The sequence below is a fragment of the Panicum virgatum genome, chromosome 1N (genome assembly GCF_016808335.1).
Source record: "Panicum virgatum strain AP13 chromosome 1N, P.virgatum_v5, whole genome shotgun sequence".
NCBI lineage: Eukaryota > Viridiplantae > Streptophyta > Magnoliopsida > Poales > Poaceae > Panicum > Panicum virgatum.
In genome coordinates, this window is record NC_053145.1 from 66,494,483 (window position 1) to 66,521,149 (window position 26,667).

General features: G+C 48.6%; 1 protein-coding gene across 1 annotated transcript; it reads right to left on the reverse strand.

Annotated features, from left to right (window-relative positions):
* Nucleotides 1-830: 830 nt before the first annotated feature.
* Nucleotides 831-26,391, reverse strand: LOC120653789 (pentatricopeptide repeat-containing protein At1g61870, mitochondrial-like). Its single transcript, XM_039931459.1, has 3 exons — nt 26,302-26,391; nt 25,721-25,856; nt 831-2,427 (listed from the first exon to the last, which is right to left on the reverse strand). Exons 1-3 carry the CDS (start codon nt 26,389-26,391, stop codon nt 1,046-1,048), a joined length of 1,608 nt encoding a protein of 535 aa, XP_039787393.1. The 3' UTR covers nt 831-1,045.
* Between the last annotated feature and the right edge of the window lie 276 nt (nt 26,392-26,667).

The window sequence follows — 26,667 nt, forward strand, 5'->3', positions numbered from 1 at the left end:
CAGATTCGTTCAATTTAGTTTATTTTAGAAAATCACTATAGAGATTAACAGAATCAACATGGAATTACATTCTGAAAAATTGTTTGGCTGGATTCTCTTGAATTCTGTATAGAAGCTACTGTTTGCGGGCGCTGGACCTAGACTAGTTGTCCATCGCAGGGCGAATAAGGTCAAGCAGTCTATATATGATTCTATGATAATATGGGAGAATACCTCCTGGTCAGCTGCGTCCATGACTACCCCAAGGTGTGTCTCTTGTTGATCGTGGAAGGAACCCCGCCTGTGGGCGGCAGACCACAAGCGACTTGTTCTCAATGCCTCCAACATTATCCTATTATATTTGGTCTCCAGATGGACTTGTTCTCAATGCGTCCAATATTATCCTATTATATTTGGTCTCCAGATGACATGGTTCGGCTTGAGCCTATGTCCGGATGGCAGCTTATTCCCTGAGTCTGAGTGGAAATTGTCACTCAAACTCTTTGGTTTCCCTAAATCCTTCTGTTCAAACCCTGTGTTTGGTTTTGCAAAAAGTTGGAGTTGCAAGGCAAGTGCATTATCTCCTGATCTGACTACAGAGTAGCAAGTGCATACTATAGACTGCAGCTTGGCATCTCATAAAGATACTAAGCTCAACCGGTTGATCGATCAATAGCAAGATCATCTTTTCACATCTTGGCAGGGAGCCAAAAAGAAAACATAGTGAATTCTGGGCAAGAACTTCATTCAGCTCATCAAATCAAATCAAACCAAACCAAAGGTAACATAGGTCAAGTTGCACAATAGCACTTGAAAACTGGCAGTGAAAACTAACTGCATATAGCAGCATATCAGGAAGAACATAACGCGGGGCACACCATGAAACAGAACATAGCATTGCTAGGGCAGTTGGATCATGCTCAACACAAATAAAATCAACAAGAATATGGGGTCATTATTAAGTATGCATGATTAAAGTCTAGACCATTGAAAGTCACCCATCCGATTAATTCCTAATGCAAATCTCATCTAAAACAAAAAAAAGAAACAATTTCGTTCCGGGCGTTTAGGCTTTCTTGTCAGCAAGCAGCAATGAGAGCTGAGCCTCAACCTTCGTCCACTCCTCTTTGGCGTCACCCTTGACAACCTTCCTCATGGCCATGAGAAGCTCCTTTGCCTGTTTGGCCTTCCTGCTCCTGAGCAAGCCCTGAACCAAACCTTTGACAGCTTGGAATGGTGGTGCCCACTTGTTGCGCAGGCACTCCTTGCAGACCTCCGTTGCAGGATCAAACACACCCTTGCTGACGAGGGCCTCAAGCAGCATGATGTAGGTCTCAAAGTTGGGGGAGACCCCTTTGCCATTCTGCCTGGGCACCTCTGGCATGTTTCTGAAGAGCGCCATGGCAGCACCCACCTCCCCCTCGTTGCAGAGCCCCTTGATGACCGTGTTGAAGCATGCGCGGTTGGGCGGGACGCCCCTTGCCCCCATGGCGTCCAGCAGCTCTTGGGCTTCAAAGCTCCTCCCTCTTGCGCACAGCAGGGTCATCCGGAGGTTGTAGGTCCCGACGTTGGGCTTGAGGTGCCGCTCAGGACCGGCGATCTCCTTAAGCAGTTGGTGGAAGGCAGCATCGTCGCCGGTGTTGAGGTAGCCCTTGAGGATCTCGTTGCAGGAGACGATGTCCGGCTGGACACCAGCCCTTTGGGGCATTTCGTCGAACACCGCGCGGGCGGCGGCGAGGTCCCCGCTGGCCACGAGGGTTTTGAGGAGGACGTTGTGGGAGACGAGCCCTGGCTTGATGTGGACCTCGGCGGGGAGGGTGTTGAAGGCCTGGACGACGCGGTCGTAGAGGCGGTTGTCGTGGTAGGCCGAGAGGAGGGCGGAGAGGGCGCGTTCGGAGGGGGGCTTGACGAGGCGGAAGGCGGTGAGGGAGTGGTCGGGCATGGCGGCGGCGGAGTAGAGGGAGATGAGGCGGATGAGAAAGCCCTCGGAGGGGTGGGGGCTGGGGAGGGCGGTGAGGGAGGAGGAGAGGATGGAGGCGACGAGGTCGCGGCGGCCTGCGGATGCGAGGCGGCGGACGGAGAGTGCGAAGAGGGGGCGGTCGGCGAGGAAGGCGGGGTGGGGGAGGGCCGAGAGGAAGAGAGCGGCGAGGGCGTCCGGGGTGGTGGCGGCGTCGCGGATGGAGGACTTGAGGCGGGAGAGGTCGGCGGGGGTGGTGGGTGGGGGTGGGGGGGTCTGGAGCTGGGTGTGGGTGGAGAGGAGGCGGATGAGGAGGTGGCGGCGGCAGAGCAAGGAGGGGCTCCGGCAGAGGGCGGCGGCCATGGTGCTTTGCTTGCTTAGCAGCTGCTTAGGGAAGGGAGGGGGGAGCCGGGGAGGGAAGGAAGACGCGGAGGAAGGCCAAACCAAAGCCCACCCAAAGAAGAGCACATGGGCTTGGGCTTGGGCTTGGGCTGGGCAGGCCAGAAATTTGATCAAACAAACCCTTTTAGTGCTCGAAAAAAATTCTTCGGGCCTCCCTCAACTATTGGTTACCTCCTTCAACCAGGAATCCGAATGTTTATGCTCCTCGAACTATTGAACCCAGCTGATTTATCTCCCTAAGCGGTTTTCAAAGTGGTTTTGGCTGATGTAGTGCCGCGCTAGCTATACTACGTGGCACCACATCAGCTATGAGGGAGGTAAATTGAACTTTCACAACAGCTCACGAAGGTCCATTAGACTTTAACGAAAATTATGAAAAAAATATTTATAAAAATCTAAATATTTTTTCTAGAATGTATATTAAAAATACTAAATGTTATTCAATATTATAAAATTATAGAAATATTATTTTAATTTAAAAATGGTCATGAATATTTCTTTCCTCGGTCCCTGTGCATCGGTACTATGCACTACTATTTACATAAGTTTTGTATTAGAACCCTATAAATGATTCCATTCTTTTCTTCCTTCTCTGTACGTAGAGCTGAGCAGGGCGCATGCTAGGATACATGATTCCGGCGGTCGGAGCTCTCACCGGCGCTTGCATGGTGGTGCTCGGGCATGCCTGGGTCAGCGCGCATGCGTACAGTGGCGTGGCGTGGACATTAGCTGCCCGTGGTCTGCTGGCCGCTAGAGTTGACGGTAGGGCGACTGAGACTCGACAGCCATGGCGCGGAAACGATAGGGACGGCCGGTGATGGCGAGGGGAGGGGCACTGGAACTCGCCCATTTAGTGCAAAGATTTGTGGACATAAATTAATCGACGATGGATGGCCATCAAAACAACCATAGATTAATTAGATAGGAATTGATTTAATTAATCATCTTTTAAATTTGCACGGTGATTCGTATTTTTTTCTGACTTAAAGCGAACTTTCTATGATTTTTATAATATTAAATAATATTTTAGTATTTTTAAATGTATATTTGTTTTAGAAAAATATTTGGATTTCTTTTTTGAAAAATACAATTTTTTGTAGAGTCTAAGGGACCTCCTGAACTAGCGAGAAAGTTTAATTTATCTCTATTATGGCTGACGTAGTGCCACGTAGGATAGCTGACGCAGCATCATGTTAGCTAAAACAGCTTTGAAAACTGTCTATGGAGGTAAATCAAACAGTTTTGATAGTTCGAGGAGCATAAACATCCGGTTTTCTGGTTGAAAGAGATAAATTGAATAATGACAATACTTGAGGAAGGTCGGAAGGACTTTTTTCCTTTAGTGCTTTTCTTAAGATAGAGGATAAAAATCCGGTCTCAACATACAAGGTTTTATAGGCTTACAACCGAGAGAAAAGGTTAAATCAAAAAGCACAGCACATAGGCTGTAGACACACAAGTTCAAAAGGATCTGAAATCCATCACTGAGACAAGGAAATGCCCTGAGATACTGGACAAACAAACAGAAAAAGAACTAATTCTTGATCCGCTTCAAGATATTCCAACCCGCATTCTTGTAAAAAAAATCCATAGCATTGACTTCCAAACTTTGACAGCCCCATTTTAGAGCTTCTTACTCTTCTTCTTTAGAGAGGATGGCCCAACTTTTGATCTAGTGCGTTGCTCTGAAGATTACCTGTAAACATGAGTTAGGTTTTGATTTCTGCAACACCACTTCATTTCGGCTTAACCACGAAGCCCAGCTGACAGCTGCTGCCCCAATCAAAATTTGATTCCTTAGTCTAAAAGGGAAGCTTTTTAACCAAGAACCAAAAAGAGAATTAGTGTTTGCTGGTGGGGGGAAACCAAAGGTAATGCTCACAGCATTCCACACCATTCTTGCCATATGGCAATCGAAAAACAGGTGTTGAATGGTCTCACTTGTATCACAAAAACTGCAGCTAGTGTTTCCCTTCCACCGCCTCTTGACAAGGTTATCCTTGGTTAAGATGACACCTTTGTTTAGGTACCAGAGAAAGATTTTAATCTTTAGTGGAAGTTTCACTTTCCAAGTGATGCATTGTTGGGGAACTCCCTCAGAACTCATTATGTCCTTATACATAGATTGCACATAGAAAGTTTTATTACTAAGGGACCAGCTAAAACAATCATTTTGATCATCTAACTGCACCTGCAGTATAGAACCGACTAACCTCAGCCATTTATCCGTATTATCCCCCACTAATGCCCTTCTAAAAGTTACATTGAGAGGAGAGGTGCTCAAAACATGAGCCACCGTTGCTCCTTTATTTCTGACCAGGCTATAAAGTGATGGAAACATCAACTTAAAAGGTTTGTCGCGGATCCATAAATCTTCCCAAAAGGAAACCTGATGGCCACTATGGACCACGAATCGACCCCTGGCAAGAAAATGATCCTTAACTTCCATTAAACCATTCCAGAATTGTGAATCTCCCCTCTTCTTCTCAACCTGAGATAGAGTCTTGTTTTGTAGGTATTTCTTCCTGAGTATGTCTTGCCACAAGCCCTTCTCATTTAAGAGCTTAAATAACCACTTGCTTAACAAACATCTATTCTGCACCCCCAAATCTAAAATCCCCAAACCTCCAATACTTTTTGGAGTACTTAGTATACTCCATTTAGTAAGTCTATACTTCTTCTTGTGACCATCACATTGCAAGAAAAACCTTGATCGATAGTAGTCCAATTTTTTCAATACACCTTTAGGTAATTTAAAAAAGGACATCAGACACATTGGTAGGCTTGAGAGGACTGAATTAATCAGCACCAATCTGCCCCCAAAGGATAAGACCTTGCCCTTCCAGCTACTTAACTTTTTCTGAAATCTCTCCTCAATATCACCCCAATTGTTCCTAGAAATTTTCCTATGACTCATAGGAATACCCAAGTATTTAAAAGGCATCGTTCCTTCCTTACACCCAAACAAACTCACATAGTCATTTGCCTTTTCTTTAGTCTTGCCAAAACAGAATAGCTCACTTTTGTGGAAATTGATTTTAAGGCCTGAAAGATTTTCAAAAGCCCAAAGTACTTGTTTCAAATTATTGGCCTTCACCAAATCATCTTCCAAAAAAAGGATTGTATCATCTGCATATTGCAAAATCGACAGTCCCCCTTCAACTAGGTGGGGGACTAAACCCCCAAAATGTTCTAGTGATTTGGACCTCTCAATCAAAACTGCCAGCATATCTGCAATTATATTGAATAACACCGGTGAGAGGGGATCGCCTTGTCTTAAACCCTTCCTTGTCTGAAAAAGTATCCCAATTCATCATTCACCTTAACACTCACACTTCCTCCTGTCACAATCTGTTCTATCCATTTGCACCATTTATGTGCTTGATTGTTAGAATATATCTCTACGACTCTACCTGGCTGAGGCATTTAAAATACTAATTTATATCTGCTTCAAAGATAGATATATAACCTCTTTTCAGGGAGTAAGAATAGGAATGCACATAATTATATTTATTTCCTGACTAGCCATTATTGTATGCTTATATTAGCTGACTAATGAAGGCTATGGTACATTGCATATCTGCTTGCATTGTGTTATATATTCCTCCTCTACCGTCAATATTATATTGGCACACTAGCTCGATCATATCATTTGCCAGAAAAACATGGGAGCATGCATGACATTGCTTTATTTACAATGGATTATTATTATATTGGTCCTAGCATTATATTCGATCCTGAAGCTAGCCATATGCCCATATTGAAAGGATCTTAGATGTCGCCTAGAGGGGGGGTGAATAGGTGTTCTAAAATTTCTGCAAAATTCAACACTTAAAGGCACTGTCAGCACACAAACCAGTCAGACCGGTCAAAGACTTAACCGCAGAAATCAAAAGGCAACTGGTCAGACCGGTTGTGTAGACCGGTCCTATGCAGAACCTGCCCGAAATCAGAGTTTCTCCCCTCTTTTGCTCTAGCTCAAATGTAACTTGGTGTAGTGTCTTTGTAGATGATTTCAAGTATATTTCTAGTCCCTGCATGTAGAGAATTGGGAAGAGAGATGGGAAACACCGCACACCCTAATCGGGGGGGGGGTGACCTTTCATTATATAGGCCGGATGGCTTGGAGTACAAGTTGTACATGCCCAATATGGGCCAAGTGTATACATACACAATATACAAGCCTATACATGCCTAATACCCGCCCGCAATCGAAGCGTCAGGAGAGCGAACGGAAAGACTGGATCTGAAATCCTGAAACAGCTGAATAGGTAACCCCTTCGTCATGATATCAGCAAATTGATACTGTGACGGCACATGAAGAACACGGACTTCGCCCAAGGCCACCTTCTCGTGGACGAAGTGGATGTCGTGTCAGTGTTTACCGCCAAGTCTGCTCAGGGATACCCTTAGCAGTAGGGTTTGTAGGTAGAGATCAACTGCTCTAGAACTCGATGGTACAAGGAACACAAAGATTTAGACAGGTTCGGGCCTCGAGTTTGCGTAATACCCTATGTCCTGTGTGGTTTGTATTGCCTTAGGTGTTGATTATCGTTTGGAGGGGGTCCTTGCCCGCCCTTATATATCCGGGGGGACAGGGTTACATGGAAAGTCCTAGCCGAGTACAGTTGGAGTCCTACTACAACACAATCGGGTAGCTTCCTTTGTACTGCAGCTAGTTCTACGCCTAATCGGGTAGTTACAAAAGAGATAAGGTACATCTATGAGTTATCCCTTACTCTAGAACATTCTATGCCTATAAGTAGTCCCACTGCCCCGGGTCTGACAAGCCCCCGAGCTCTTCATAGTCGAGTCCTGCAAACGTCGAGTACTTGGCTGGGCGTCTTCGAGTACTTCAAGTAGTCAGAACATCCTTCTGGTTGCTTTTGGTCCTTCCTTCATATACGTCGAGTAGTCCTTCAAATACTTCAATTTGCTTTGAGGCTGTGAGGTGCTCAAGCCCCGAAATCTTGATCATATATGGTGCGCGAAGTACTCGCGCTCCATATGGAGTAGCCCCTGAGCCTTAGGTTGAATCGCAGAATCAGGCTGAGGATCACTTCGGTCTTTTTGCTTCTTTATTTTCCAAAAATTTAAAAAATAAATCTCTTATGCCTGTATCCCGCAGCCCCCGAGCCTTAAATCAAAATCCCTTTTACTGCGAGTTGCCCCCGAGCATAGATTTGGAATTAAGGATTTAAGACGTGGCATCAGATTTTTTTCTTCATATTACTTGCAGGATTCATCAGATCCGGTATTCGAAAAGACCTCTTTTTCGGGTAAAATCCCAGAAAAATGATGCAATTGGATACGCCACACTGATTGCGCCCGAAATAACTTCAGGAATAAAACCCAGGATGTACGACTTTTTATTCTGTGCTCACGAGAGACGTTACTGTTTGGAGAATCTGCATTGTTGCGTCTTTGATTGCATCTATGAATGCTGCCATAATCACTGCCATGAATGCGTCCGTGAAATGTGTATTGTTGAGTCACGGGTTCTCCTTTAGTAAGCCTCCTTGTGGCTATAAAAGGCAGGGGGGCCTTTGCCAGAAGCACCAAAGTATAGCGACCATGGCTTTTCTTTGGTGTTCTTGCTCTCGCCCTCCTGAGATTTGTGTAGTTCTTTCCAACAAGAGATGCTAGAAGAGAACTTGCGAGTGACAAGAGAAGTCTCTACTGCCTCCTCCTGCATCTCTACAGCTCTCATCGGATCCATTTTGGAAATCATGTCCTTGCATATTCCAATGAGGCAGGGTTTCAGGGGATGATGGAGTCTTGTTGTGTCACATCCTAGGGATTCCCAGTTTGTGAGCACCCAAGAACTGCATCTCTGGTAAGGAGACTTAATCTTGTCACAATCATATTCTGGGAGAAGGAGAAGTTTCTCCAGAAGATGCTACAAGAGGACTTGCGAGGTGATTACTGTAATCTGCCTCCATACTCTTGAAAATTTTCTCCTAGAGTACACGTATCATTATTCCCTTAATGGGAATAACAAGTTTGTACTTTATCACGACCTCGGGCCGATCTAGCTGCAGCAGGCGTCGACTAGAAGCTCCAAGAGATCCAAGCGATATGCATGCAGGCCCGAGTCGTTTGTAAAGTTAGGTAGAAAGAAGTACTCGAGTTGTTATATCGAGTAGTTGTACTTTAGCGAGTACTTTTTCTTTGTTCTGGAATGTAATCCCAGTTAAGGAAAGGAGAGTCGAGTAGTTGACTAGGGATGTGTGTGTTTTCTTTTTCCAGAATGTAATCCTAGAAAAAGGAATGTCTCTTAAAATCCCATTTTTCCTGCAGTTTGCAACAGACTGTTGGCCTGTTGGATGTTTTTACCCTGCTGCCACCGCCATTATAAAATGAAACGGTAACTTAGGTTTTACCCCACCGGCTGCCAGAAGGGGGAAGGTAAAAAGCTTCCTGAGGGAGGCACTGATGAACAGCCCGAGAAGACCCCTACAGGTAAGCTTGTAACACCTTGTAGGGAAGGCATCTTTTTATTGCTCTTAATGTGATTAAGTAGCATGTTCTTTCTTTAGACTCCCAAACCATAGGGAAGGCTGCAGGGAGAGCTGAAGATGTGCCCAAAAGGGCCGTAGCTGAGGTGCTGACGAGTATTTCCCAGGTCACATCGGGAAGTGTCTTGCCACGAGAGAAGGTGGAGCTTTCTGTCAAGCTGCTGGAGGTAAGTAGTCGAATACTTCGAGTACTTTTTGTAGTAGATCGAGTAGTATACTGATCTTTTTGTTTTTGCAGGAAGCGCTGGGATGGAAGGGTAGCCAGTCCCAGGATGAGGTAGAGCTGAATGCCCTGAAAGAGAGGGTTAAGACACTCTCGTCTGAGAAGACTGCTCTTGAGGGAAAGCTGAAGAAGCTCTCCCAGTCTAAGAAAGGTTAGTCTTTAGCATTTGATATTCATTCGATTAGTAGATCTGCTTAGTGTTTATAAGATTTTCTTTCTATCGAGTACACAGCTTGTGCAAAATGTTTAAAGATTCTTATGTACCGCAACGCAGATGAAATAGAGAAGCTCAAGAAGATCAAGGAGGACTCTGATCGGGAGGCGGCGTCGACTCTCCAGTAGCTCAAGACCTTGTTGGAGTCACGAGACTCGATGCACCGAGAACTCGTGGAGCTGAGAGAAGTCAAGGATGCCGCCCTGGAGGTAGCCGAGGCCATGGATATCCCAGTTAGGGATGGAGATGAACCGCTCACGCTGGCAGTGAGGCTTCGCAAAGTTCCCGGAGTCTTTGAGAGGTTTGTTTCCACCATCACCCGCCAGTACGTGGGTCACGTACTGGGGTTGGTGAAGTCCTATTGGCCAACCACTCGTCTGGACGCCCTTGGACTAGGAGCCAAAGCTGATTGTACAGAAGACAAATTTCGTCAGTATTTGACAGAGACTTCTAGAGCGGCCGATCAAATTGTAGAGTCCTTGAGCAAGGCAGAGTCTCCTTGAACATTTTATTGTAATTGAATTGGTGTGTGGGCCAGGAGTACTTTTGAACAAATACTGAATATTTGTGAAATGTTAAGTACCCGTTTTGTATTTGGATTGTGGAATCCTTTGGTATGACGAGTAGTTGTACTCGAAAGTCCTGAGTGTAGGCAGCATCGGGTCCACTCAGTCATAACAGTAGATACAATGGATTGAATCCGTGGGTGCCTTGGGAGACTGTGTATTCTCGAATAGGATCGAGTTTGTATGGTTCTGGACTGAAACCATGGTGCTGACCGATTAGGATTGAATCCCTCGGGATTATCCAAGTGGGAATAGCACTGTAAGAGTGAAAAAAGCCGTAGCTTTAGTGAAGATTTCCTTTTTGAGGGAAATTTTTTATTAGCGCGCATCTATTATGGACTTTGTTGCCCAATCGGGGGGAGAACTCTTATCGAGTATTTAGGAGGTATAAGAAGTTTTTTGATAGATAAGAAGATAGGTAACTCTCGACAACTACTCAGAGTACTAAGGGAAAATATGAGTTCTTTTTGTATCTCGAGCAAGCGAGTAGTACCCGTCAAGTACTCGAGGCAAAAAGATTCTGTAACGGAGATTCCCATAGTAAACTAAGCAAGCGGGAAACTTGTGTCAACTTATTTTAGAGTATCAAGAATTTATCTGTACTCCATGAGGGATTTTAGTAGTTGACCAGTTAGGATAGACCTTGTATGGTCACCCAGATAGTGTACAACTGTTGCGAAAATGTCCCCAAACTACTCGATCGGATCGAGTAGTGTGTCCTATACACGGACTGGATTGATTTCTAGAATAGGACTGTTAGGATTGAACTTTGTCGAGTTAACCAAGACGTAAATATTCTAGAAGTGTCCTTTAACCAAGGACTGGAGTAATCCTTAAGACAGAACTGTTAGGTATGAACTCCGTCGGGTTGCCCAAGACGTAAATGTCGAAGGGATATCCAAAACTCACTCGAGCAAGGCGAGTAAGGTGTCCCTTTAATAAAGGACTGGAGTAATCCTTAAGACAGAATTGTTAGATACGAACCCCGTCGGGTTGCCCAAGAAATAAATGTCAGAAAGATATCCAAAACTTACTCGAGCGAGGCGAGTAAGGTGTCCCTTTAATCAAGGACTGGAGTAATCCTTAAGACAGAACTATTAGGTAAGAACCCCATCGGGTTGCCCAAGACGTAACTATCAGAAAGCTATCCAAAACTTACTCGAGCGAGGCGAGTAAGGTGTCCCTTTAATCAAGGACTGGAGTAATCCTTAAGACAGAACTGTTAGGTACGAACCCCGTTGGGTTGCCCAAGACGTAAATGTCAGAAAGATATCCAAAACTTACTCGAGCGAGGCGAGTAAGGTGTCCTTTTGACCAAGGACTGGAGTAACTCTTGGGCAAGTCTGTTAGGTACTAACCCCGTCGGGTTGCCCAAGATGAAGGTGCCAAAAGAGTATCCAAGACCTACTCGGGCGGGGCGAGTAGGGTGCCCTACCTGAGGACTAGAGTGCCTTTTAAGACAGAACTGTTAGGTACGAACCCCGTCGGGTTGCCCAAGATGTAAATATCGAAGAAGCACTCGGGAAAAAACCATAAAACTACTCGCTAGTTGCTCCAATGCTGAGCGTAGCTTTCGATGTGGGGTATTTGTTTGAGTGAGCGAGAGCCAAGTAGTCGATATAGGAAAATCAACTTTATTTGGATTTGTCGAAGTTACAATAACTGTAAAGTGACAGACTCTGACTCTTAAGACCTACCCCTTGCTCGTTGGACGTGAGCAATTGTTTATATGACTGAATTAAACTTATTCGAAGATGGTACTAGTCGGTATAGGGGTCGACTAGATTTGTGAAGGGTATCCTTCAGGGGAGGTGCCCCAAGGGCCTTGCGGAGTGAGTCACACTGAAAGATCATTTGAGAGCTCTTTGGGTGGATAAAGCACTTGCGTAGCAGTACTTTGTTGATCCTGTTGCCACCCTGAGATGATTCACCCTGGTGCGGGGTGCGTAGTTTACCCTGAGGACGGGTACTGGTGGTTGTCGGCTTGTGCTTCTTGAAGGATGCGGAAGCCTTTGGCGGGATGTGGTAGTTGGAAGAAGGGTTGTACGCCTCGACTTCCCCCCATTCCTTTCTCCTTGAGATGATGATGTTGCGCACATCGCGCCCAACGTTGATCACGCTGCGGAGGTCGCAGTTGGAGTAGTCATAGTTGTCGCCTTGTTGTTCTTGTAGGGTGTTAGCGAGGCGCTGACACCTGAACGCCCTCTTCTGGTTGAGCTGGCGACGACGTTCGAAGAGATCTTCTGCTGGATACTGCTCATCCAGTTGGACGGTGACGGTCATCGCTGGAGGGGGAGAAGTGGGTAGATCTTCCTTGGTAGTAGCTTGGGCTTCAATGATTGTGGGAGGAGTAGTTTTCATGTTGTCGGAAAGGTACTCATCGAAGTCCTCAAAATTGTAGTCGTCGAGGTTGAGACGCTCTGTGGAATCGCCCTCAGGTTCTTCGGAGATACGGACCATGAGGATTTCACAGCAGAGGTCTTGAACTTCTTGGTTTCGTTTGCTTGAGGACGGGTTTAAAGGAGTGCTCTGTTGGTAGGGCAGATCCGCTGGCTGTGATGCGGAAGCGTTGGGATCTTGTTCCTTCCTAAGATGCACTGTCTGTCCTTGCGGTGTTGCATATATAACCAAGTTAGGGAGGGAGTCCTGATCGGACTTGAGATTCTTAGCCGAGTTGGACTCGACTTGTTTACTGTACTGGATTAGGTCATCCAGCTGGTCCTCTGGATCGGAAGAGTATTCGGATTCGGAGTCGGTTAGCCTACCGATTTTAGAGTATGTGTGCTTTGGGTGAGCGAGAAGCGAGACACCCATCTCTACACGAAGGGGGTTCTCGTTCATCCAGTGTAGCCATGATTGAGTAGGAGTCAGCCCCTCAGGCTCCTTGATCCAGGGTTTGTCATAGATTGAATCGCTGGATTGTTCTGGAGCATTGGCTTTTTCCTTTTTAAGCTTGGCCAGTTCCCAAAGAGCATCAGCATGCTCGGTTGGTTTGGCCATAACATCCATGAACAGCTCAACATTGTGTGACCAATCTTTGAGATCGTCGAATGGTTCAAAGTTCTCGAGACCGTTCATGAAACGATCGAAGTCCTGATCGAACTATCGAATTCGCTGGTGAACTCGCCTAATCCCCTACCTGGCGCGCCAGCTGTCAGTGTTTACCGCCAAGCCTGCTCAGGGATACCCTTAGCAGTAGGGTTTGTAGGTTGGGATCGACTGCTCTAGAACTCGATGGTACAAGGAACACAAAGATTTAGACAGGTTCGGGCCACAAGTTTGCGTAACACCCTACGTCCTGTGTGGTTTGTATTGCCTTAGGTGTTGATTATCGTTTGGAGGGGGTCCCTGCCCGCCCTTATATATCCGGGGGGACAGGGTTACATGGAAAGTCGTAGCCTAGTATAGTTGGAGTCCTACTACAACACAATCGGGTAGTTTCCTTTGTACTGCAGCTAGTTCTATGCCTAATCGGGTAGTTACAAAAGAGATAAGGTACATCTATGAGTTATCCCTTACTCTAGAACATTTTATGCCTGTACGCAGTCCCGCTACCCCGGGTCTGACATGTCAATCTCAATGTGCTTGGTACGGCGGTGATGGACCGGGTTGGCTGTCATATAGACAGCGCTGACGTTGTCGCAATAGACGACAGTGGCGACCCGCAGAGGAACATGCAGTTCCTGTAGAAGTTGACGAAGCCAACAACACTCAGCAACAACGTGAGCAACAGCCCGATACTCGGCCTCCGCACTGGACCGGGAAACTGTGGTCTGCCGTTTGGACGACCAGGACACCAGGTTGTCTCCCATGAAGACACAGAAACCTGATGTGGAGCGGAGGGAGTCTGGACAACCAGCCAGTCTGTGTCAGAGAAGACAATCAGCTTGTCGATAGGCCCAGTGCCGATGTGGAGACCGGCCGACAGAGAGCCCTTCATGTAATAAAGGATGCGCTTGATCAGCGCAAGGTGAGGCTCCCGAGGGTCGTGCATGAACAAGCAGACCTGCTGCACCGCGTACGCCAAGTCTGGGCGGGTCAGGGTGAGGTACTGGAGAGCTCCTACGAGACTCCGGTACTCGGTAGGATCGGCGACAGGAGTCCCCTCCGAAGCGGACAGCTTGGCACGAGCGTCAACAGGTGCCGACGTCGAGTGACACTTGGCCATGCCAGCACGCTGTAGAAGATCCAGTGCGTACTGGCGCTGGGAAAGGAACAACCCCTCAGACGAACGCGTGACGGAGATGCTGAGGAAGTGATAAAGATAGCCCAAATCCGTCATGGTGAACTCGGAGTTTAGTCGCTCCGTGATACGGTGAAGTAGTGCTGGAGTCGACGCTGTTAGGACGATGTCGTCGACATAGAGGAGCAGATACGCCGTGCGCCCCTCTCTTGTAGGACAAAGAGGGAGGTGTCGGAGGACGAAGCAGAGAAGCCGAGCTGATGGAGGTAGGTGGCGAACTGCTGGTACCAAGCCCGTGGAGCCTGCTTGAGGCCGTACAGGGAGCACTGCAGGAGACAAATGTAGTCAGGGTGAGTAGGGTCGACGAAGCCGGGCGGCTGCTGACAGTAGACGGTCTCCTCCAGGTGGCCGTGAAGAAACACATTCTTCACGTCAAGCTGATGAATGGACTAGCTGCGGGAGGCGGTGAAGCTGAGGACGACACGAATGGTGGCCGGTTTGACAACCGGACTGAACGTCTCGTCGTAGCCGATGCCGTGACGCTGAGTGAAGCCGCGGACCACCCAGCGGGCCTTGTGACGGGCGAGGGTGCCATCGGAGTGGAATTTATGCTTATAAATCCACTTGCCCATCACAACGTTGGCACCTGGAGGTCGGGGTACAAGGCGCCATGTGTCGTTGTCAATCAGGGCTTGGTACTCGTCTGCCATGGCCGCCTGCCACTGTGGGTCAGCAAGGGCACTCCTGTAATTCCCCGGGATCGGGGAGATCGTCGAAGTAGCCGCGACGTGAGCCGGAGGAGCAGGGAAGCCGAGGCGATAGACCGGCTTCATGGTGCTGGTCTGGGACCGCGTCACAGGCCGGCTAGGAGCCGGCGGTGGCGCTGGAGGAGGCGGTGCCGCAGCAACGGGCGGCAGAAGCAGCCCGGGAGGGTCCACGCGGGCCCTCCTGCTGTAGACGCAACCGAAGGCGGTAGGTGGTCGCGTCGGAAGGGAGGTGTCCTCTGGTCGTACCGCGGCAGGCACAACCACAGTGGGGGCAGCCATGGAAGGTGAAGACGCCGGAGCAGATGCTGAGCCGGGCGACGGGCAGGCGAGATGATGACAGGGCCGCACATCAGGATGGCGGGGTCATCAGGGAGCTCTAAAGATGGCAACAGGTAAAATCCGCGCGAATACTAATCTCTGAGACCCGCACCCGCAAACTAAAACCCGTGCCCGCACCCGCGCCCGCAATCCGCGACGGGTAGAAATCCAGACCCATACCCGTTGTCCGCGGATACCCGTGTACCCGCGGGCACACCTGAGGAAGCGAGGATTGAGGACAAAGATGCTGTCGGGGGCGTGGCTGCCGGCCGCTTGCGCGCTTCCCCTAGGACTGGGAGGGAATCTGGGGCCCGGCCGCCTCCGCGCGTTGCCTTTGGCCCAAGGAGGGAGGGCGTCGCGGGGCTGGCGGCTGGCTGCCTGCCGGCCTGCGCTCGCTTGGGCGCGCTCCCTCGCCTCGGTCCGAGCTCCAAGGAGGGAGGGAGCAGCGGCCGGTAGCCCGAGGAGGGTGCAGCAAGGGGCGAGGCCGCCGGGCCGGGGCGACGTGCCGACGCGAGATCTGAGGGGCGCGGTGCTGGGGCTGGGGGCGCCGCCTGCTGCTGCGAGCCGCGACAGGAGGTGGGGGCGGCTGCTGGGAGTGGAGAGTGGGGAGGAAATTGAGAGAAACCCTAGAGATGAGATATATATATATGGGGTATTAGGGCCCGCATGTCATCGGGTTTGCGGGTTTTCGAGTTCGGGTATTAAATTTTGAAACCCGTTATAAATTATCCGTCGGGTGTAGAATTGTACCTGCGCCCGCGCCCGCGGGTACAAACCCAGACCCAAATCCGCGCCTAGCGGGTCGGGTATCCGCGGATTCGCGGGTATTTCATACCCGTTGCCATCAGTAGGGAGCTCCTCCAGATGAGCTCAGGAAGGACGCGGCTGCTCAACACCAAGAGAACGTGGAGCGACCGCTGTAGGAGCCGCGGCTGCAGTGCAGTGCACCGGCGCGACAGAACCTACAAGAAGAAAGTCCAGGTCGCTCGAAGGCATCTGTCAGACCCGGGGCAGTGGGACTGCTTACAGACATAGAATGTTCTAGAGTAAGGGATAGCTCATAGATGTACCTTACCTCTTTTGTAACTACCAGAATAGGTGTAGAACTAGCTGCAGTACAAAGGAAACTACCCGATTGTGTTGTAGTTGGACTCCAACTGCACTCGGCTAGAACTTTCCATGTAACCCTGTCCCCCCGGATATATAAGGGCGGGCAGGTACCCCCTCCAAACTATCATCAACACCTAAGGCAATACAAACCACACAGGACGTAGGGTATTACGCAAACTCGCGGCCCGAACCTGTCTAAATCTTTGTGTTCCTTGTACCATTGAGTTCTAGAGCAGTCTATCCCTACCTACAAACCCTACTGCTAAGGGTATCCCTGAGTAGACATGGCGGTAAACACCGACAGCTGGCGCGCCAGGTAGGGAATTCGGCGAGTTCACCAACGAATTCGATGGCCGGATCAAGCAACGCCAACAGCGTGCCAGAAGGCACGACCCTCGTTTTCGGTTCCTGGGCTTGCACGACTGACGGAACAGGAGGCTTTTCCAGCCACCTTGTGATGCCTAACTCGCCTAGATCAAAAACCCGCTCCCAACTCACTGGCATCCGCAAATTTGCGGATCTCGACGAAAAGAGAGTTCTACCCGAACTCGACTCGGACAACCCGAAAAATGTGACAACTCAAAACCTAACTCTTGGTTCGGTTGAGTTTGACACAAATTCTGATTCCGAAAAGCCTTACTTTTCCAAAACTCTCAGAAAATACCTGGCTCATCTCAAGACGACCAAACGCCCAAAGATCAAAAACTCAGAACTACTTGCAGGATTGGATCAAGTTTCACGATCGATAGAGGGCTGCATCAAACTTGCAGAAACTGCTCTCAGCCCATCTGCGCCACAGCAGAACCCTAAAGCACTAAACCCACCGCAGAAGAGGTCAGGCGATATGCTCTCAGGGATCGATTGGGTAAATTCAAAGCTTGCCGACTGCATTAAGGTGGCTGAAAGCACTCTGCAAAATAAAGAGCAGAAATCTGGGGGAGGAATCTGTGGGGGAGCTGGTGAGACAAACCCCCAGCTTGTTCGGATGAGGCCGTCTATCTCCAGGATACCTCAGAGCCCTTCACCGAAACCTGCTCACACTCGGACTCCGAAACCAGTCGAGTCCAAGTTCTATCAGGACTTCGATCGCTTCATGAACGGTCTCGAGAACTTTGAATCGTTCGACGATCTTGAAGAGTGGCCAGACAATGTCGAGCTGTTCGTGGACGCTATGGCCAAACCATCCGAGCATGCTGACGCTCTTTGGGAACTGGCCAAGCTTAAAAAAGGAAAAGCCAAGGCTCCAGAACAACCCAGTGATTCAATCTATGATAAACCTTGGATCAAGAAGCCTGAGGGGATGACTCCTGCCCAATCATGGCTACACTGGATGAACGAGAATGCCCTCCGTGTTGAGATGGGCATCCCGCTTCGCACTCACCCAAAGCATACATACTCTAAAATCGGTGGGCAAACCGACTCCGAATCCGAGTACACTTCCGATCCGGAGGACTAGCTGGATGACCTAATCCAATACAGTAAACAAGTCGAGTCCAACTCGGCTAAAAACCTCAAGTTCGATCAAGACTTCCTCCCTAACTTGGTCATATATGCAACACCGCAAGGACAGACAGTGCACCTGAGGAAAGCACAAGATCCCAATGCTTCTGCCTCGCAGCCAGTGGATCTGCCCTACCAATAGAGCACTCCTTAGATCCGTCCTCGAGCAAACGAGACGAAGAAGTTCAAGACCTTTGCTGAGAAATCCTCATGCTTCGTATCGCTGAAGAACCTGAGGGCGATCCCACAGAGCGTCTCAACCTCGACGACTATAATTTCGATGATTTCGACGAGTACCTTTCCGACAACATGGAAACCACTCCTCCTACAGTCACAGAAGCCCAAGCTACTACCATGGAGAATGTACCTGCTCCTCCTCCTCCTCCAGCTGTGACCGTCACCGTCCAACTGGACGAGCAGCATCCAGCAGAAGATCTCTATGAACGTCGACGCCAGCTCAACCAGAAGAGGGCGTTCAGACGTCAACGCCTCGCTAACAGCCTACAGGAACAGCAAGATGACAACTACGACTACTCCAACTGCGACCTCCACAATGTGATCAACGTTGGGCGCGATGCACGCAACATCATCATCGCAAGGAGAAAGGAACGAGAGGAAGTCGAGGCGTACAACCCTTCTTCCAACTACCGCATCTCGCCAAAGGCTTCCGCATCCTTCAAGAAGCACAAGCCGGCAACCATCAGTACCCGTCCTCAGGGTAAACCACGCACCCCGCATCAAGGTGAATCATCTCAGGGTGGCAACAGAATCAACAAAGTACTGCTACGTATGTGCTTTATCCACCCAAAGAGCTCTCACATGATCTTCCAGTGTGACTCACTCCGCAAGGCCCTTGGGGCACCTCTCCCGAAGGAGACCCTACCAATAAATCTAGTCGACCTCTGCATCGACTAGTTCTACCTCGAATTTAGTTGACCATCACATCGACTAAGTTCTTTTCTTTGAAAATGTTTTATTCAGTCATGTAAACCATTGCTCACGTCCAACGAGCAAGGGGTAGGTCTAGTCAGAGTCTGTCATTTTACAGTTATCGTAATTTGGACAAATCCAAATAAAGTTGATTCCTCATATATCGACTACTTGGCTCTCGCTCACACAACCAATACCCCATCTCGAAAGTCTTGCTCAGCTTTAGAGCAGCTATCGAGTGGTTTTATGGTTCATACTCGAGCGCTTTTTGGGCATTTACGTCTTGGGCAACCTGACAAGGTTCGTACCTAACAGTTCTGTCCTAAAAGGCACTCAAGTCCTCCGGAAGGACAACCTACTCGCCCTACTCGATTAGATCTTGGATACTCTTTTGGCACCTTCATCTTGGGCAACCCGACGGGGTTAGTACCTAACAGACTTGCCCTAAGAGTTACTCCAGTCCTTGGTTAAAAGGACACCTTACTCGCCTCGCTCGGGTAAGTTTTGGATATCTTTCTGACATTTACGTCTTGGGCAACCCGACGGGGTTCGTACCTAACAGTTCTGTCTTAAGGATTACTCCAGTCCCTGGTTAAAGGGACAACTTACTCGCCTTGCTCAAGTAAGTTTTGGATATCCCTTTGACATTTACGTCTTGGACAACCCGACGGGGTTTGTACTTAACAGTTCTGTCTTACGGATTACTCCAGTCCTTGGTTAAAGGACACCCTACTCGCTGGCTCGAGTAAGTCTTGGATACTCTTTCGTCACCTTCATCTTGGACAACTCGACAAGGTTAGTACCTAACAGACTTGCCTTAGAGTTACTCCAGTCCTCAAGAAGGACACCTTACTCGCTCTGCTCGAGTAAGTTTGGGATGTTTCTAGAATATTCATGTCTTGGTTAACTCGACGAAGTTCAATCCCAACAGTCCTATTCTAGAAATCAATCCAGTCCATTAATAGGACATACTACTCGATACGATCGTGTAGTTTTGGATATTCTTGCAAACAGTTGCATACTATCTGGGTAACCAAGCAAGGTTTATCCTAACTGGTCAACTATAAAAATCCTTCAAAGAGTACAGATAAGTTCTTGATACTCTAAAATAAGTTGACACAAGCTTCCCGCTTGCTTAGTTTACTATGGGAATCTCCGATACATAATCTTTTGCCTCGGGTACTACCCGCTTGCTTGAGAAACAAAAGGAACTCCTGTCTTCCCTCAGTACTCTAAGTACTTGTCGAGAGCTGCCTGTCTTCTTATCTATCGAGAAACTTCTTAAAACTCGTAAATACTCAATAAGAGTTCTTCCCCCATTTGGATAACAAAATCCGCATTAGCTGCGTGCTAATTGAAAATTTTCCTCCAAAAAAGGAAATCTACTCTAAGCTACGGCTTCTTTCATCTTCTAAGTGCTATTCCCACTTGGTCAATCCCGAGGGATACAATCCTAACCGGTTAGCACCACAGATTCAGTCCAGAATCATAAAAACTCGACCCTAATCGAGAATGCCTTGCCTATTAAGGCACCCACGAATACAATTCATCGTATCTACTATTATGACTGAGTGGGCCCGATGCTGCCCACACTCAGAACCCTCGAGTACAACTACTCGACACATCAAAGGATTCCATAATCCAAATACTAAACGAGTACTTAACATTACAACAAATATCTAGTATTTGGTTCACAGTACTACCGGCCCACACGCCATTTCAATTACAAGAAAAGATCAAGGAGACTCAGCCTTGCTCAGGGACTCTACTATCTGATCAGCCACCCTGGAAGTTTCCGCCAAATACTGACGGAACTGATCCTCCGTACAGCCAGCTTTGGCTCCTTGTCCAAGGGCATCCAGACGAGTGGTTGGCCAATAAGACTTCACCAGCCCAAGCACGTGACCTACTGTAACACCCTAATTCAAATTTCAGTATTTAATAATAAATTTAATTGGCTTTATTTAATTTTCTAGGATTTAATTTGCTTAGCCTTGCATTTATAATTTATTCTTGCTTCATAAAGTAATTAAAATTTATTTTAGGGCTAACACGCTTGTGCATTCATGCTGGTGCATGGTTTTACTTGTTTGAGTGTTGAAGGGTTTGAATTCTAATTTGAGTTTGAATTCAAATAATTGAGTTTGAAAAGGAATAGAAATAGAATAGAAAAGGAGAAAGAAAATAGAAAGGAAATCCAAACCCTTTAGCAATCCAGCCCAACCCAGAAATCAGCCCAGCCCTCCTCCCTTCCTTTCCTGCGCTCGGGCCGACCCAGCCCTTCCCCGCGGCCCATCCCTCTCGCCTCTCCCCGCAGCCCACGCTGCGCGTCGCTTCTCCCCTACTGGCCCAACCAGCGCGCTCTCCCGCCTCAGCCCAGCAAACCACCCGAGGCCCAGCTCGCGCCGCAGCCCAGCTCCCGCTCGCCCAACGCGCTCGCCCGCCCACGCCCCACTCCTCTCGCTGCGCTCCCGGACCCACACGTCAGCTTCGCCCTCCTCCTCCCGCGTCTTCCGCTCGCGCAACAGAAATCGGCCGGGGATCTCGCCGTGACTTGTTCCCTGGGCACGCACGCCCAGGATCGCCTGAGCCGCCCTATATATAGCGCCCCGCACCTCTGGAACCCCAACCCCCACCTCGCAGCGCCGCCCCAAACCCTAGCTCGAGATCCGCCTTGTTCCGCCCTGCCGAGCTCTTTGGGCCGCCGCGTTCCCAGCACTCCAGGGCACCTCAACCACCGCGAGCTGCAGGAGGAGCTCCGCCCAGAGGCCACGAGCTTCTCCGGGCCACAGCCGCCGACCCCGACCCCGGCACGTCGGGAATCGGTGTGGAGGAGCGTCGTCTTCCACCTCTGCGCCGCTGCAATTCCGCCCCTACACCGCCGCTCATCGACGTCTGTAAGGATCACCGGGGTGTCCGACCCTAGAGGGGGAGGGGGTGAATAGGGTCGCTAATCGCTTTTCTATCCTAGGGCTCAATCTAATTGCATAAGATAAACCTAACACGTCCTACACATGCTAGTTATGACTAAGGTTTATCTATGCTACCCTCTACTTACCCCAAAAGACTTGCAACCTATAGTCAATCCTAATCAAACTAACTAGGAAAGTAAAGGTAAGCAAGAAAGAGTAAATGCGGAAACGTAATGCGGTAAGTAAAGCGGTAAGGGAGAGGATATGCAAACTCCCGTGAAGACACCAAGACACACGATTTAACGTGGTTCGGTTAGGACACCAAAGTCCCTCCCTACGTCCACGGCCACTTGCTCACAAAGAACAAGTGTGATACCGAGTCTCTTCGCTTGATCACCGTCTTGCCACGCCTCCAAGGCTCCCGACAAGCAAAGGCTAAGTGACACCAAGTCACAAAGACGAGGTCACCGCCACCGTCTATCTCGAAGCGTCACCACGGCACCGTCTTCACTATCTTGGAGCTTTAACACCAAGTAGGGGCCTCCTTCCCCGGACAAAGTGTCGTTGCCACTCCACACCAAGTCGGAGGGTCACACGACGAGTACAAGTGTTTGCTTGCCGCAGCAAGACTTCTCTCAAGGGAGCTCTCGCAAGAACTAATCCCTAATTAAGCACTAAGCACTCTAACAAGTGTGCTTAAGCCTATATGATGTACAATGAAGCTCTATGATGGTTGGAGATGATCTTTAGCTCTAGTATACTTCTTTGAACTCCAGCACACTCAAATGGTGCGGCCTTGGGGGTATATATAGGCAGCACAAGCAAATATAGCCGTTGGAGAAAAGCTGCCAGAAATGTGCTTAACACCGGTTAATCCGATGCTCCCCAAATCGCCATCGTCGGTTTAACCGGTGATACTAAACTGCCCACTGAAAACTAGCCGTTACGTGTACGGGCAATCAACCGACGCAATCGACCGGTGTATGTAATGTTAGCGTCGGTTTAACCGGTGAGTGCAACTGTCCTTTGATCCTTGAAAAACAAACTCTCTGGACAACTGCACCGACGCCATTAACCGGTGCATCATCGGTTCATCCGATGTATGCATTTTCCTTGGTCTGCTTCTGCCATTGCACCGACGTATTCAAACTTCCTATCGTCGGTTCATCCGGTGCCAAACCCTAGCCCGCAGGCCATCTCTGTCATTGCACCGATGAGTACATTTTGCCTTACGTCGGTTCATCCGGTGATACTAAAACTCCCAGACGTGCTCAAGTCAATGCACCGACGTGTGTAATTTGCTTGGCGGAACCCCCGTAGGGGCGGCCCTTCGGGCCTAGCTTCGCCTCTCTTCTCTTTGTCATCACTTGAACCTAAAAGCCTGAGTATATCATCTAAGCAAACACATTAGTTCAAGTGTTGCGTGTGTCATCAATCGCCAAAACATTATATTGAAATATGGCATGAGAGGCCATTTTCGCTACAACGTCTGCACTCAGCCACGGCTTCTAGCGGGGGTGAGGAACGCGCCGTGCCTTTTTTTTCCTCTTTTCCCCCCTCGGTTATGCATGGTTCTCCTCGCCGTAGATCAGCTGCACCGCTGCGCCATGGCAGGGGCTCCGCCTCTCGGGTTGAAGTCTCAATCTGAGCCCCAGTTAGTTTCTTTGTGCCGTGTAGATACTGCTAGACCCCAAAATCCGACCTAATCGGGGCCGAAACCGCATTATCGCGGCACGCCGGCGACCCAGGGCCGCCACTCATCATGGCGAGCCACAACCGAGCCTCGAACAGCCATCCAGTGCGCTCCAGTGGTTTGCGCATGCCGTGCTCGTGCTGCAAGGCCAAACCGCAGCCCAAAATACCCGTTGTAGCCCCAGACCGCCTGCTCCGACGAGTTCCCGGTGAAGCGCCGCCGCGGGGACTCATCTCCGGCGACCCAGCGCCGCCGCCATCACCGCGAGCGAATCCTGGCCGCCCGATCTGGAAACGGCGGTCCTGATTAGAAGCGGCGTACCCCTTCGCGCTGCGCCACCGGATCTTGATCCAATGGCCGTTTTTGCGCGCTAGCCCTTAGAACTAAGGTTTAATTACGTTTGGGCCCTAGGGTTTTGCAGAAAACCCCCTGGAACCCAGTTTTTCTCACAGATAAGCCCCTAGAACTTGTTTTTGCTCTAGTTTTCGCGTTCTAGCTCCGTTTTAGGCGTTCTTTATGTCCACGCGATCGTTGTAACGCGTAGAATAGTTTTAGACTAGTTTAGTGTGTTGTTTTTATGTATTGATGTACTATTTCTTAGCTTTTGTTAGCGTTTGCTTGTATGTTTACTGTGGTGTATTGTTTTTGGCCATGTGTTCGTGAGTAGATGTTGATCCATCTGAGGAGCCCCAGTACCAGTACCAGTAGCCATCTTCTGAGCAGTTTGAGCAGCAGGAACAGTTTGAGGAAGGCAAGTATAACATGAACAACACCTATCACTTTAAATACATTTTCATACTGCATTTTAATATTATATGACTATAAGGACTTTCCTAGCCACTTTATATCCTTTATATATATCCTTTGGGTTGCATTTTTGTTAGTTGTGCTAGGTGCCGCGCTATAACACACTTGGTCTTTTTAATTAATTTGATTAATGGTATATGCAACTTAATTCCGAGAGTGGCCCGTTTGAGGGGCTCACGTCTCGTTAAAATTGGTTTTGTTAGAAACATGGTTTAGGGGGCCAGCACGGTGCTTACTGCCTGGTTGGTCACTCTCCATAAGGACCGGTTCATAGAGCGACAACCTGCTGGGACAACAGCGCTACCACAAGACTGGAATGGGACGGTCTTGGCTTACTAATTAGGTCATTTTGGTTCGGGAGTAACTTACCGACGGGGCACGAGGGGGGTCGAGCTTCAATGGTCCCCATGCTACGAGGCTGGGTCTGTGTACCCCCTCGAGGTGGGTACCATCGTTGCATTGACTGAATCCTTAGCGGTTACACCTTACCAACGTGTCCTTTGTAACGGCCTCGTAGTGAGTTTGCTAGTCATCTCACCTAAGGAAGTGTGATGAACAACTGGCGTAGCTCACGACTTGTGGGTAAAGATGTGCAACCTCTGCAGAGTGTAAAACTGGTATACTAGCCGTGCTCACGGTCATGAGCGGCCCAGATCCTCCTTTTGATTAGTGGGGTTATCTTCCTTTGACGAGGCAGGTTTCCCCGGGTGGCTTGGTTCGGTTTGGTTTATGATAATTCACCAACTTGTAGTAAATAGCTTTAATAAAATTTTGCCAAGATTAAAAGCTAATGCAGTTGAGTCAGCCAACCTTAGAACCTCATAGTTTGTGTTATACTTTTGAGTACAAGTTGTGTACTCACTCTTGCCTACTCTACTCTTTTTCCTCTTGGGGATACTCTACTGCTGCTCAGTTCCTGCCGACGCGAGGGAGTTCACCCGGAGCTACCAGGAGTACGAGGACTTCTAGGTGTTTCGTCTCCCAGCCGACGTCCCTGTGGCGCCCTGCTTCCGAGAGCTTCTCGTATATGTTTTTACGCTTCCGCATACTCTGTATCAGACTTTTGTCATTAATGTAATAAATAACATTCGTATTCGCTTTATTATATCTTTTTACGTGATATGTGCTGTGATATAGTGTTCATTTTGTTGTATATATGTGTAACTTGATCCTGGCACATATATGATTGCTCGGTTTATGTCATTTTATAAACCGGGTGTTACACCTACGTACTGACGGGTGAAGTGGGAAACAAACCTCTCAAAGGCTCCAGGAACTCTGTGGAGCCTCCCTACCAGTGTGAGCGGTTCATCTCCGTCCCTTTCCGGGATATCCACGGCCTCGACCACTTCTCGAGCAGCATCTTTCAACTCCATGAATCCCGCTGCATTGAGTCTCGAGACTCCGACAAAGTCTTGAGTTTCTGCAGCATTGACGCTGCTTCTCGGTCAGAGTCATCCTTGATCTTCTTAAGCTTCTCTATCTCATCTGCGTTTCGGTACATAAGAATCTTTAAATCCAGTACCAAGCTTTCTTGAATCTCTAAAGATTTGGCACAAGCTGTGTACTAGATAGAAAGAAAATCTTATAAACACTAAGCAGATCTACTAGTTGATTGCATATCAAATGCCAAAGACTAACTTTTTTTAGACTGGGAAAGCTTCTTCAGCCTTCCCTCAAGAGCAGTCTTCTCAGACGAGAGTGTTTTAACCCTCTCCTTGAGAGCATTTAGCTCTATTTCATCCTGGGACTGGCCACCCTTCCGTCCCAGCGCTTCCTGCAAAAACAAAAAGATCAGTATACTACTCGATCTACTACAAAAAGTACTCGAGGTATTCGACTACTTACTTCCAGCAGCTTGAAAGCATGCTCCACTTTCTCTCGCGGCAAGTCACTTCCCGATGTGACTTGGGAAGTACTTGCCACAACCACAGCCCTCTTAGGCACTTCTTCAATTCTTCCTACAGTATTCCCTGTGACTTGGGAATCTAAAGGAAGAACATGCTACTTAATCACACTACGGGCAAATAAAAGGATACCTTTCCTACAAGGCACTACAAGCTTACTAGCAGGGGTCTCCGCAGGCTGTTAATCATCGCCTCCCTCAGGAAGCTTCTCGCCTTCTCCTCCTTCTAGAAGCTTGCTGCTTCCACCATCCTCCGGGATCTCCTCATTGGCCCTCTCAGAATTGGGCAAAGGAGAATCCCGAACATGAAACTGACCATAGCCTCCGCATCCTGAGCACTCATATCTGGAGTACTCAGGAGCTTCTCCACCCCGGATTGAGAAGCTGAATTGCCTTCAGCCTCCATGCTCTCATCTAGGATTACATTCTTGCATAGACAAATTATTTAAAAACTACTAGACCCAAAAGCAGATCCTATACATGCAAGTTTTAAGGAACTTACGTAGGAGCTCTTATCAGAGCAAGCCCCTTGATGCCAAACCTGCGGGCAGGCTTCATAACAAAGGCCTGCTCACTAGCTTCGCAGGCGGTATTTACATCAGAACTACTCACTGAAAGAGTAGTCTCGGTCCCACTTGACGGGTGCATTGTGGTGGACGGGACAGTCTGTCCCACCGCAGTA